This window comes from Procambarus clarkii, chromosome 45 (assembly GCF_040958095.1).
Source record: "Procambarus clarkii isolate CNS0578487 chromosome 45, FALCON_Pclarkii_2.0, whole genome shotgun sequence".
Lineage (NCBI taxonomy): Eukaryota > Metazoa > Arthropoda > Malacostraca > Decapoda > Cambaridae > Procambarus > Procambarus clarkii.
Window position 1 is genome coordinate 4,056,819 of NC_091194.1, and position 13,977 is coordinate 4,070,795.

Consider the following 13,977-nt stretch of genomic DNA (forward strand, 5'->3'; position numbering starts at 1 on the left):
CAGGCGCGGGCGAACAGCGCAAGCCGCCCCCCCATCGCCCCGTCAAGGGGGCAAACCGCGAAAGGGCCGGCGACCCTTACGAGACCCAGAACCCCGTACAGCGCGAACACCGCGCCGACCAGACGAGGGAGGGTCCGCAGGAGGAGCCAACCCCAAACCTGACACCAGAGGCCTACCACGACGAGAGGAACCCCGAGCCCTGGCACGACCTTTCCGGGAAGACCCACCCCGGGACCCCCGGAAAACCAACAAGTCCGACATCGGACGACAAGCCGCCGACGCAGCCTGAATAAACTGCGCCACGGCCGACTCCCCAAACAGGAGAGGACAAAAAGGTGAAGAACGCCTAAGAGCCAGAGCCCAAGCAGATTCCACGGAGGAACCCAGCACCGCCTGCCGACACGCGAGACGGGAAGCATAGAACAGGGAAACCGCATCCCGCAAAATCGGCGTGAACAGCTTCAACAAGGCAGCCGACGAACGCGCAGCCGAGGACAAGGTGCCGGACCCCGGGACGGACCCAAGCGTCCCCACATCCTCCACGAGCCAATCGGAAGACAGCTCCAGGAGGGAAAAGAACCGCAAGGCCGAACACAAAAGGCCCCGAGCGCGCAAGTCCTCCGCCACGAGCGCCGCCGAAAGGGAGGGAACCTGCACATGGAGCTGAAGAACGCCCACATCGCGGGGAAGGGCAGGGGCAAACAAGCACTCATTCAGGTACTCAAGTTCACCCCCCAGGAAAACCTGAAGCACCGTGGAAGCTTCCCGCCACTCCAGCGTGCGGGAACGACAGAAGGAATGCCAGGAATCCAGACCAAACAAGGGGCAGTCTGCTAGCCAGGACGACTCCGGAACCTCGTAACGGAGCCAGAAAGGGAATGAAGTCCCAAACCTGAACGTGGACGGATCCATTTCCGAGGCATAATCCGGGTCACGCAGGAGGTAAGCTGCAAAGGCCGCTCGCACCACACTAGGTTGGATGCGATAAGCCGAAAACCTCCGGAAGGACGGAACCGACGTACCCGGGGGAACACGGAACCGAACCCGGGGAGGGGCCGACACCAAATCCAACTCGTACGCAGAGGGGGGGAAAGAAAACCCCACTCCTTGTAACAATAAGCCCCGCTCAGTGGGAAGAAAAACCCAGGCGGGGTCCAGCGGGGCCCAAGGCCCCCAAGTCAGCCCCTCCCCAGCCTCGAGGTCCGTCACCACAGGACCCGAGGCCGAGTCCTCTCCCCAAGCCCCGACCCCACAAGACAAGGACGGAGCAGCCGGAAAAGCTGGAGGAAGGGGGGCCCACTGGTCAGACCCTGAAGCTTCGGCCGGGAGACACGACTCGAATGCCTCTGCCGCCCCCCCGGAAGGGGCAACCCCCGAAGCTGCCTGAGTCTCGAGATCAAGTAACCCCTGCTCCGACCCCGAAACCCTCAGACGCTTCGGGGCCGGAAGCAGGGACGGGGGACCAGAACGAACAGAAGGGGAAGGACGAGGAGGTGCGGACTGAACCAGGATCGAAGCGACCCCCACCCCCAAGTCCGGGTCTCGAAAAGCAAAGCGGGGCAGCCCCGGGGCATCCGGGGAAGCAACCAACCGAGCGCGTTGCAACAGACGAAACCTAGACTGCAACGCACGTGCCGCCTGTACCCGAATAGAATCATCAGAGGATTGGGTAAATTGAGTCACAAGCAAGCAGCAACACTCACAGGACTCAGGGTCGAAAGTATCACCGACCCAACAGGCAGCGTGGCAGAGGCAAAAACAATGAGGGTCACCCTGAGACAAGGGGACCGAGCAACCCTCAAACTCGCACACAGCGAGTGGGGACTCCGGGGTCACATCCATCGGACCCACGCGCCCCCTAGGGGATTCCCAGGGTCCTGAGCGTTTACTTTAAGAGGACTCGCGCTCAGGTAGTCCCAGGCAGGGTGCTGCAAACCGGCGCCCAAAACTACCAAGCAAACTTCTAAAGCTGAACCCCAGGGACGTGTACACTCACGGGGACCTAGCAGGGGGCGCCACCGAGGAGAACAGTGGAAGGGCAAAAACAAACTGAATAAAATGACAGAACCCCCCACCAGGCAAAAAGAAAAAGAAAAACAAAACCCCGCAAGAGGACAGCGAACCCCAAGGAACAGAGCCGGCCGCGATGTCGGGAAATACAAGCTGAGCAGCACCCTGCGCCCCTACCAGTGCAAACTGCCTCTTACCTGCCGGTAACAAGGGAGAACAGAACACCCAAGAGCCCAACAGGCGGCCGAAAAACCGAAAGGTAAAACGGACCAGCAGAGGCAGACCCCGAGGAGCCTGTGGAAGGTGGCCCCAAGCCCCAAGGGCAGTACTTACAGGGCACCTAGGGAAGGCAGCCCTAGGCGCATGCAGCCCGAGTACTGAAGATAACTCCTGGCTCTCGCACCCACAAAACTAACACCACACACAAAGCACAGTGCAGTAGCGACACCGGAGCCAGAGCACACGACCATCGCCTATAGCATCAGCCTCAAGAACTGAGGTGTGGGTAGCCGGCGCGGGGGGTCTGGGGCTCCCCCTTCCCCCTCCCGGGGAGGGGGGAGCTGCGCAGACAGCGGCGCGGCAGTGTGTGACGTCACACTAGTTTGCTTGTTTTCGGTTGGGGAGTTCTATCCACTAGTTCGGTTTTAGGTAGCAATTTTAACCAGAATAGGGGTTTGTTTTGGGGCGCTTACCTTTCTGGGTGCCTGTTCCGGTCGATGGCAGACATAGAATGCTTCCAACTACACGGGGGCTTCTATAGGCCATTGCTCCCCTTGCCTCTCTGAGGGGGCCCGGTTCTGGCCGTGGTCCCCGGTAGGCCTAAGAACTCCATACACATGACTGATGCCAAAGTCTGACATTAGCATATCAGCCTGGGATAGCTCCGGGGAGCCGACGGGGCTCCCCCCAGAAAGATTGTTTATTACCCAAACATTAAGAATTAAAAATTGATAAAAAAAAACATGGGATATTGTCACACCCACAGACCAAGTTAGATAAAAGCATATTAGGTAAGTTATCAAAAGAAGGCACCAAGCCAGGGTGGCTATGTAGCATCATGAAAGCATATTAAATGACAAAGAAGAAGAGATAGAACTGGGAGAAATGATTCATACCCCTCTCAGGGAAGACGAACCACACTAGTGGTGAATACAACTGGGAAACCCCAGGGGCAAACTCGTGTCCAAATAGAAATACAGTAACATCCTTTTACTTAATGAATAGCAATTTACCAGAACATTAAATAACAAAAATGCAGTTCATATAACAGGATCTTACCTTCTTCCTGTCATTGGTGAAGCATAAACTAGGATTGAAGTATTCCCAATTTCAACTCCCCAGCGGTCGTGATAGTGAGAGACGATGTTATTCTTTGACATAGAATACTCTTCCCGAATACGTCCTTCAACAACATTTCTTTGCACTGCTCCTCTTGATAGCGAATAGCGTTCTTGGCTGTTACTCACTGCTTCAACCTGTAAATTCATGTGTTTAATTACAAACATGTTACTTTAATTTGGCAGTTTTATTATTACCACCATATTCATGCGGTGGCAGAGGTATTCGGCAAATATGACAGATGAACAGAAAAATTCCCTATCATTAGGCCGTTCTGTCCAATTTCAATACACTGCTTATTTTTATGAACACACGCACATCTGTTTCAATTCAGTATAGCAAAGCATTCTTATAGAAATCTCAATACAAAAAATTCTGGAACAAAATCATAAGGTATCATTATTTAGGATAATGTGTTTTCTGTCACTGTGGAGTTCAGTTGAACTCTATGGTGACAATCTACCTTCAATGGCACAAAATCTACCTTCAATGGCAATGTGATTTTAAAACTAACTTTGGTTCTCACTAAAGCCGACACTTATACCTATCCAAAACCTTCCCATTCTTTAGTAGACCAGCATGCCCTCCATTTTCTTCACTCACTGTATGTAGTTTCATTTATTTACCATTTATTATCTCTACTTTAATTCACCTTCACAACCATTTACTACTATCCAGTAACATTTGTTTACTCCAGCTATAGTAGTAATGATTTTCTACTGCCGATAACTGTAGCTTCTAAATCTAAATGTAGCTTACACAATATATATTACAATGAATACATGCTATGCTACTATTATGACTTGGGTAAATAATGTACTGAAATTGTGTGTAAACTAATTTAACTACAGAGGTACAAACATTTATGAATAAAGTTGTCAAATCTGAAGAGGTTTATTACTACTATTCAGAAAAACGCACTCACATCTTAACCCCAAGAGTGAGCGCTCTTACCTTAGCCTCTATGAGGTGGGGCCATGACACAAACACAACTTTGCCTAGTAACTGATTAGCCAGATCTCGGAGGTCTGGTATATCTTTTGGTTCGACAACATCAAGCATGAAGTTGTCCCCTCGGCTGTTCTGTTGGAACACTTTCACTCCTTCCTTTGCAATATGATACTGTCAGGGGAGGAGAGAATTTATTTTTGTACACCAGTACTAAATTGTTTTTATTTAACTATGCATTTACTATTTGTTTTATCAGAGCTAGACAATAAATACAGTAATTGCAAAGTTTTTTTTTATTTATCAATTTTGATCAATAAATATCTTACACAAATGCACACTGATGTTCAATTTATTTGATGATCTTAGGAGCTATTCCTTGCATTTCAGTAGAATAACTACCCTATTAAATTAAACAAGTTAACACAGCATTTTCAAGTTAGGATAACGAAGACAATTTTATGAAAACGAAAAGCCTATGACAGTACAGCGCCTAGAGTACTTTATATCACATCACAGTATTTGAAAATACAAGAAATGATTGAAATATGCTAGTCTGTGAGCATTCTATAATTTATTATAAGCCTTCTAACACTACAGTAAACACTTTTAACCTAATGCTGAGCCTCCAACATCAACTAGTTCACAACTTAATATTGCCATTATAATATTAAGAATGTATATACATATAGCATACAAGTCAAATTAAGTGAAGTGAAAGATTCAGTGTGGCTTTTATATTTGTATTTACATTTTCCAGCTGCCTAACACAAATTATAATACATGAAGGTGTCTAATGCAATAACCACACTAGACAAAGTATTTGAACATTAAAGGAGTACTGTAGACTTTACCTTGTGTTCAACATGGCGCAACGAAGGAAAACCGGCAAAATAAACATCTTGTTTCACACCTTTACACAAGCCTTTGTATATCTTTTCAGGCCTTATTTCCCAATCTTCTCGTCTCACTAACTGTACTTTGGCATGATTAATCCCAACATGTGGAAAGTACTTAGGACACTGAAAATTTGAATAATTTTATTGATAGCAAATATTTTAGTGTTATCTATTAATTATATCAAGAAATACAATCACAAAAATAACCAGCATGATAACTATCACCACCAACGAAACCCAACTCTCACACATGAAATGAAATGGTCCAGGATGGACAAAAACAATCATCGCTCATTTCACGTGAGGGTTGGATTGTTTCACCCAAATTGTGACTTATTCTTTAGTCTTTATATCAACAATGTATTCAGAGTTGCATATTGCTTGAGATTCGCTTATAAACCAACTCCTCCTCTCTGAACATACCTGGAATTCTCCTAAATTGTCCATGGTATAAGTGTAAACAAACATTGGACCATGAATATTGCGGGATCTTTCTTCAGCAGTGAGATGTTCATTACATGGCTTCATGGCTTCCAATAGCCTCGTCTCATCAATAAAAGGTATAAGTACAACAGCTTCCCAATCCTGAAACGCAACACAGCACTATATGAAGAAATATATTAAAAAAATCATGGAAATAAAAAGGTACTTAATAGTTTAAATATTTAAGGTTAGAAGCTGAAGTAAATAATTATTAAAAGAAGGCACGAAGCCAGGAAGACTATTTGCTTGTCACAGATCATGTCGTGGGATATTCTAAACAGTCCTAAATATCACTCGGTAAGTTAATACTAGCAACATGAGGAGCAACATCAAATGTATCAAATTCGTCAGAGATATTATTGAGGGCCAAATGAGTCAAAGGGACAGAAGCAGTTTCAATATTAACTAGATACGGTTCAACCAAGAACAGTATCCCCTGTCTTCTATGGCAGCAAATCTTGCCATACACAAAAATTTATAAAATACACTGGGACCCCAATTATCTATATCCCCCTTTAACAAATTCTCACGTTAACAGAAGACTAAAGCCTCGTTCTTCTATAAATAGCAATAAGACCCCAATTATCCTAATTTAGTCCAGTCAAGTTTAATTTAATTTAACATTTTAGAAAGTAAATGCCACTCTTTCTTAAAAGGTACATCGATATACAATTTTTGCTTGTTACAGTTTAGGCCTTCTAAATTTGAGGCCTTCTGGTGATTACACTGGAAGGCAGAATAAATAAGGCTTTGCATAATGAAATCACAAGACCATGCTACATATATTAGAAAATATGGAGTTCAATCCTATCGTATGGCTGCACTGCAGTATTTTTTTCCAAGTAAGAATTTATTCACCTACCAGGAATACCAAATTTATGCAACTTATATCAAAATGTATTAAAATTTAATTTGACCATGTACAACATAAAACAAACACAAACCTGCTGTTTTCCATTCAAGTCAGTGCTGAACGAACTTGGGTAGAACTCCTTGAGTGGCGAGTCTTCATTTATCATGAGTCCTTGATATGCACGGGATAAAAGCTTCTTGCTCAAAGGTGGCAAAACTGCCAAGAGTTGCTCATATGGCAAAAAAGGTTTCCCCATTTCAAAATTCATCTCCATGTTTGCAAAGTCTTTGACATCAGATATATAAGGAGAATAATGGAAAGGGTAAAACCAAGACCAAGAACAAATACCATTATAATAATAGTTTAGGATCCACTGTATACCTCTCACGTAGCTCGTGGCTTGTTCGTGTAATACATCAGAATTTACACATCTAAAGTGCATCTTGGTCATGTAATATTCCCTTTTATGTTGACGAAACTCTGCATTAAATATACTCTCTCCACTATCACTATCATGATCATCATCGTCGTCAAACATCGGATCTGGATTATAACCAAGCTTCTCGTAAGTTTTACACAGCTTCTCTACATCGTCCTCATGGTCAAGTCCCTCAAGAACACCAAATGCAGCACCATCCTCAGGGTTATCAGCATCATCAAAGTTAAATTGTTCCAGTTCTATTTCACCATAACCATTGCTCTTATTAATTTTGAAAGCTTTTCCATCTTTCAATTTTTTACTATGAAAGTACTTCAAATCTGCATTATGCTCATGAAACTGTTCAATATCAAACTCTGATAGCTTTGCCATAAATTTTTCAAACCTACCAAGATGTAATTTGCCTCCATTATTTAAATAACCATCCAGGGTAGGCAAGACATCTTTGTATGTCTTGTAGAGAATGGGCAATCCATCCTTGTTTATATGAAGGTGTGGTAGATGAGGGATGAAGTCATTGCCAACAAGGAAACCCATTAACACCCAATCATCAATAATATTTTCCAAGTTATAACCAAAGGAGAGAGCATTATGCAAATCTCCAAACTCATAATTAATATATTCCCGCATCAGACTAAGATGAAGTAGATGAAATGTAGTCTCTTCTGCTGTAGGTGTACGACGGTTGCTGTCCTTCCGGCCTCCGAAGCGAACCTGAAATTGTTTCGGCAAAATACAGTAACTGAATTAATCCTTAATAAAAAAAATTTTGCTCTTTTTAATATCAAAATGTTGTTTAGAAATATAAAACATTTTAGCTACTCAAAAGAAAGATACCTAAATTTGGCATTATACAAGTCTAGGAAACAAAATGTGTCATGCAGTTCAAATATCCTAATGGTCTACTTTCGTCATTCCTGAAAATACTATTTTTTTTTAATTTTGCCCCAAGGGGGTGAGATTATTGGGCAGCGCCACTCATCCTGCGAGTGGTCATATCACCAAAGCAGCATGTACAGCACTCCCCTTTGAGAAAATTTAAACTTAGTCCATCTCAAAACTGAGGCTATTATCAGTAACACTGACATCACAATGGCCAGTTACACAATCTAACATTTAAGATTGTGACAAACCTCAGTGCCATCTGTGATTCAGGTTCAGAGTTAAAACACAGTTTACCCTCCCATTAATAATGTTTCCCCATCTTCTAGTCTGCTGTTCTGGGAGGTGATGAGGTACTGGTGACTGGTAGCAGAAGGCAGAGACCATTGGCAGTGTCTACTGGAGTGTGCTAGCATGGTTACTAGTGTAACACTGGAAGACTTCACTGTTTGAGCGTGCCAGCAAAACACTGGAAGACCTCTTCAGGAGGAATGTACAGTATTTAGTGTTATTTGTAGTTAATAAGGGGTATTTTTAATCTGCCATTTTATTTCTCTTACCTTAAACACTTCATTGCATTTCCATCGAGGTTATGGATCTCTGGACTTGAGAAGGATCAGTTTTTAAAAGAACCCGGTTATGGATGAGGAGTTTGTAACAAGAACATCCATCAAAGTGCCCCTCTTAACACTTTTGCATTTCAGCGTGCGTGCCCGAACCCATCCCAAAGTGGGTTCGGCAATTCGTACCTAGCCCCGCAATTCCTGGGACATATACTCTTTCCAGTGTTCTGACCTAAATTTCCGAGCTACGTTGTTCATTTTGGTATCAAATTGTTCACAATCTAAATGGCGCGCATTTTAAAACTAGTTCCGTAATAATATGCTATGTAACTCATATGGCATTTTTCTATCACCACCACCATTCAATGCCTCTAAGCATCAGATTCCAGTTTTGAACTACAGTAGCCCAGTATAATTTCAGAGGCCTGTACATCTGTGGTACATACTTTACACTGGCAAGCTACCGAACGCAAGCCCAGAAATTATAGTTTTCTTGATAAACTGAATATTACAAAAGAATTTTATTTATCAAACTATAAAGGAAAATAATTTTGTATGGGCTGGGTCCCTCAATAAGGCTAACAGATACTGTATATCAATGAGAACATTTTGGAGCAATAAGATGGTACGGAACTCGTACATCTAGCTGCTTCAGACATGCCCATTATTGACACACCCATTATATTTGGGAGGCACTAGCTTGTATCCATAATCCCCTAGCTTGTATCCACAACCCCCTAGCTTGTATCCATAATCCAAGTTTTACGTAATTCCCAATTGTACTCTAGGGTAGGCAGTCGTCTCCACCTTCCACTCCAGTAAATTCTCTTAAATGAGGCAACTACTTACCTCTTCTCTGAGTAGTGAGAAGTGTGGCTCATGTGAAGTAAGTCCCAGCATTATGAGATCAGCATCAAGGCCATAGAGGCAATGCCTAGTGTTGGGGTTGTACTCAGGTTGACTTTTGGTAAATCTGATGAATTCCATTATCTTGTGTTCACCTTCACCTGGTGTCTGAAGATATATTAATTTATTTTAATCAACAGTATTTTGTTTTACATTTTATGTGTATATAAAATTTAAGAGGAATAGAGATGGATAATGTGAAGTACTGTACGTATGGTGTTAGAATATATAGAACAAGAAATGGAAATGTTATGCAGACATGTGGAGTGCAAAAGTCTGCGTGTGTACAAGTGTCTGCAATGAAAGGTAAATGTTTCATGTTCAACTAGTCAAGTTGTTTTCGGAACCAATGTAGGAGAATAAAAGCATGTACAGTACTAGTGATAAAATTGGCTTTTACACAGACATTTAATATAATATATGCAATTACAGAATGTACAATTCTTGAATTGTCAGTACAGTGCTGTACATCATTATAAAATGTAATACTATATGCTCAAAATGGGTGCACACCTGATGCCCTGAGTAGATGACTTTGCAATTTTGCCACAATCGGTCTTGTGATATCTTGCTACTAACAAAATACTGCAGTTGAGCATCCAACCGTGCCATAAACTCGGTGCCTGGTGTAATACAATTAGAGTCAAAACGCTCTTCTGTCGGAAGCACCTCCCCACGTTCTTTGGCCTTCTTTTCTGCTTCTATTGCCTCATTGGCAGAGCGGAATCTGTTGGAGGACAAGTCACATTACAATACTAATTTATATACGAAAAATTAAATTATATGATGCCAGTACAATACATCTTTACAAATTAATGTTTCAATTATTACTTCTAAAATATTTATAACATCAATAAGCAGAATACTGAACATTGCAATACAGTATCTTACAAAAGATTGTCTGTTCTTAACTTCTGAAAGGAAATTAAGTACAGTAGCTAAAGGTTTCCATATTAATTCCACAACTCTTCACTCATTGGCCAACTGAATTTACCATAAGATTAACAATCTTAAGAATTTGAAGGATGGAAAGTGAAAATATATATGAATCAAACCCCCCTCCCCTTCCCCCCACACACCAAAACCAATCCCCATCCACAAAAACAATACCCACCCAGGGTATTACTTTGAATAAGATACAATAATAATTTTAAACAGGTGAAAACTAAGAACCCCAATGAGAGACATTATTGGCATGTATAATATTGTTAACCATCTTGATATAGTACTGCACCCCACAGATAATATTGAAGTGTGAATTCATCATTTAATGTGAACATATCAAATTTTTACCAAAACATAAAATGACCATGTTATTAAATAATGAAGTTTGAATGAATTTATTACCTGCGACCACGCTGCTGGTTCATCTTTGCTCTGGGTGCCACTCCATCAACCGCCATGAAAAATACTTCTCTTGGCTGGATTAATCTGAAGAGAACCTGGGAAGAGAAAATGGAGCAAAATTTTCTAATACTTTCAAGGATATTTGTTTGTGATAAATTTGAAATTGCACAGGTAGTACTGTATATTAGCTTTAATATCATGCATAATTTATAAAATATATATATATATTTAATCCAACTAAATTCACATTTACCTTTAAAACTAAAATTTTCAAAATTGTATTTATTCTTCCAATGACATTTCCATAAATAATATTCAATTTAATGCTGAATTTATTAAATCTAAAGACACCATAACCTCTAAAATCTGAAAGTTTATTGTACCTAAAACACTACAGAAAACTGAAAAGTTTAATAGACACTTTCAAATTAAAAAAATTTTTGCACAAGTAATTATCAAAAGAAGATGCCAAGCCAGGAGACTATGTAGTAATTTTTTTAACAAATATTAATTGGTTTCATAAGCATACTAATAACATACAGTACAATATCACAAAATATGTAATGCTCAATGGTTACTTAACTGAATCAAAGCCACTTCATAAACTATAAACAGTTATTAACTTACCTCAATATAATGAAAAATATCCTTAAATATTTTTTCTTCTGTTATACGAAAATGAGGATCATTGTCATTGGGATGTGAGCAAACATGTATTATTCCATTCATATCCAAATACAGGTTGTCAAATTCAGGTATCTGAGAAAATAAAAAGTATTTGTCTCAATATTGTGTCATCAGTAATATTGTACAGTAACTAGCAACACATCTTTCAAGTTGTAAAACCTCGCCATTATGGTGTAAAGTTCAGTACTATTCATTATACCAGGAACTTTTTCTTCCAAAAGCTGTCTGTTTCCACCATATAGGGTTATTTGACCCTTATGGATACAGTAGGAATGCCTCAAGAGTAGTTTCCCTTAACCAGTAAACTGTGGCAAAAGTAATAATTTTTTTCAAATGAGTGCATAGACTGTGGCATATATAATACAATACAGCAAAAGTTCAAACTGTCAGTGTTAATTTTTTGATCCAGTACATTGTAAGTTAATGAACACAATTCCAGCATACAGATAATGTATGTTCAGCATATCTCAACCGGGAGGTTTCAAATCATCAAAATTGGACATTCTACATTAAAATGCTCAAAAAATGCACGTTTCACTTAATCAAATTTTGACTCCGTGTATTCAACACACTAGTTTTGGAATAGTTGGTAGAAATGTGTATCCTGGGTCACTAAACACTGCATTGCCAAATTCTTGCTTTATACCATATTTGTACCAAGAGGAACTAATAAAGACTTAAAAATTAAATTTTTATTAAAGTACCAGACAAACGCTGCAGCATGGAGAATATATTTATCATTTTCCCCATTTATATCATAGGACTATCACTTAAGAAAAATATATTAACACAAGAATGGTTAACCTCTACCTAACAAGTGAAACTAACCTAACACAACCTAATGTAACAACCAAGCCTTACCTAACACAGCTTAGCCAAATTATGTATAGTGTTTTAACAATTAGAAAACGGTCTTAGTCTAAATGTGTGTGTATAATATGACTATCTCAGATCAGCCCCTTCTCGCCAGCATTCCTAAAGTACAAAAACAGTTGTACTAAAGTGCCCTAACCTACCAGAGGATCCACGGACAGAAAACGGGACGTTATGTCAATTTCACGAGCCGTTACCATTTCCCTGTAAATCAGTAAATTTCCCTATATGTCATGTATACGTCAAAATGCGACGTGCTATAACGAGAAGTGGTTGGCCAGGTACCCTCCTACTCCCCTGTGGTATGCGGGACTGACCTGGTACTCCTTCACCACCTCGCTCAGGCACGGGTACCGCTCGCTCGTCCACCTGTAGAACTTGGGCACCCCCATCTTGTCTTGTGTCAAGGCCGCTCCTCAGATGAGAGCCTCACAACCGAGGCTACAAACACTGCCTCCTGCCCAAACACTCCCCAGTGATGGCTCGAGTGGTGGTGTAATGTTGTTGTGTGGGGCCTCAGCTGGGCGCGCGGGGGCGATGGTTCTTATATACTCTCTCTGCTGCATCCTTCTAACTTTATACTATAATTATACCGTTAGTATCTAGTACAAACATAAAATATAATGATAAATTTATTCTTTAATTTGGAAAAATTGGGTAGAATGCGATACATAATAGTTTACGACCACTTCGACGATGGTTGGGCATGTTTCCTATGACCTAATGCCCCTGTTCACCTAGTAGTAAAGAGTTACCCGGGAGTTAGTCAACCGTTGTGGGGGTTGCATGCTGGGGAGGGTCAGTAGTTCCACCTTCCCCACGTCATCACTTTGCAAGGCCTTTCTAAAATCAGATATTATGTTCCAAACTCTGCTCTCCTGTCATTATACTACGCGCTAAACTACCCCTATTATCTGACATACGGTATCTGTGCACGGGGTTTAACCACTGCAAACTACCTCAAGCCCATCATCACCCAGCAAAAATCTCCTATCAGAACAATAATAAACGCTGTTTTCAAACAACACTCAGCCCCCATGTTTAGATCCCTAAACATGCTAAACGTAAACTCACTCCACACATTCTCGTGTCCCAGGCTTGATCAACCAGGCTGTGATTCATACGTCAGGCTGCGAGCAGCCGCATCCAACAGGCTGATTGACCAGTCTAGCAACGAGGAGGCTTGGGTGATGACCGGGCCGCGGGGACGTTAAGCCCCGAAACCAACTCAAGATATACTCAAGGTAAGGTCTTATTTACAATTACAAAATCCTCCACACCAGAAAGAAATATATCTTTGATATCCCCAGAGTCTGAATCTGTGTAAACACTCTCTGCAAATAAAGTGACCTAATTTATGGAACTCACTCCCTAACGAATTGAAGAGTTGGCCAACCTACGCCTTATTAAAAAATGAAACCAAAAAGTATTTAATTTTATCTTCATAATTCCCTGCCTAGTGCCTGAAACTCGTACTGTGTCTTGTGCTACCCACTCCCACAATATATGTGCCTAAGCCATACAACTTCACCATTGTAATCACTGCTATCACCTTATATCATGGTTGTTATATTAAACGCATATTTTACTACATTATACCTAGAAATAATCCTCAAATTATGCTACAATGTACCTGTTGATAATCCTCAAATGGCTGTTAAAATTTACCCTGCAGAGTTAATGGCTGCAGGGTTTATATATATATATATATATATATATTATATATAATATACATAATATATATATATA

At 41.3% G+C, this 13,977-nt stretch overlaps 1 protein-coding gene across 2 annotated transcripts in view; it reads right to left on the reverse strand.

Moving 5' to 3' along the window:
• pcm (5'-3' exoribonuclease pacman) overlaps nt 1–12,756 on the reverse strand; it is a 31,978-nt gene extending 19,222 nt beyond the window's left edge. The window contains exons 1-10 of one of the 2 annotated variants that reach the window (XM_045761265.2): nt 12,546–12,756; nt 11,296–11,427; nt 10,669–10,763; nt 9,835–10,048; nt 9,265–9,429; nt 6,623–7,684; nt 5,619–5,780; nt 5,151–5,318; nt 4,303–4,470; nt 3,289–3,485 (exon numbers count right to left, since the gene is read on the reverse strand). In XM_045761265.2, coding sequence (XP_045617221.2) covers nt 3,289–3,485; nt 4,303–4,470; nt 5,151–5,318; nt 5,619–5,780; nt 6,623–7,684; nt 9,265–9,429; nt 9,835–10,048; nt 10,669–10,763; nt 11,296–11,427; nt 12,546–12,620 — 2,438 coding nt within the window. In that variant the 5' untranslated portion in view covers nt 12,621–12,756. Of the gene's footprint in view, nt 1–3,288; nt 3,486–4,302; nt 4,471–5,150; nt 5,319–5,618; nt 5,781–6,622; nt 7,685–9,264; nt 9,430–9,834; nt 10,049–10,668; nt 10,764–11,295; nt 11,428–12,371; nt 12,509–12,545 lie in introns of those variants that run through there. The other variant, XM_069301214.1, reaches the window with a different exon arrangement.
• Nucleotides 12,757–13,977: the final 1,221 nt, after the last annotated feature.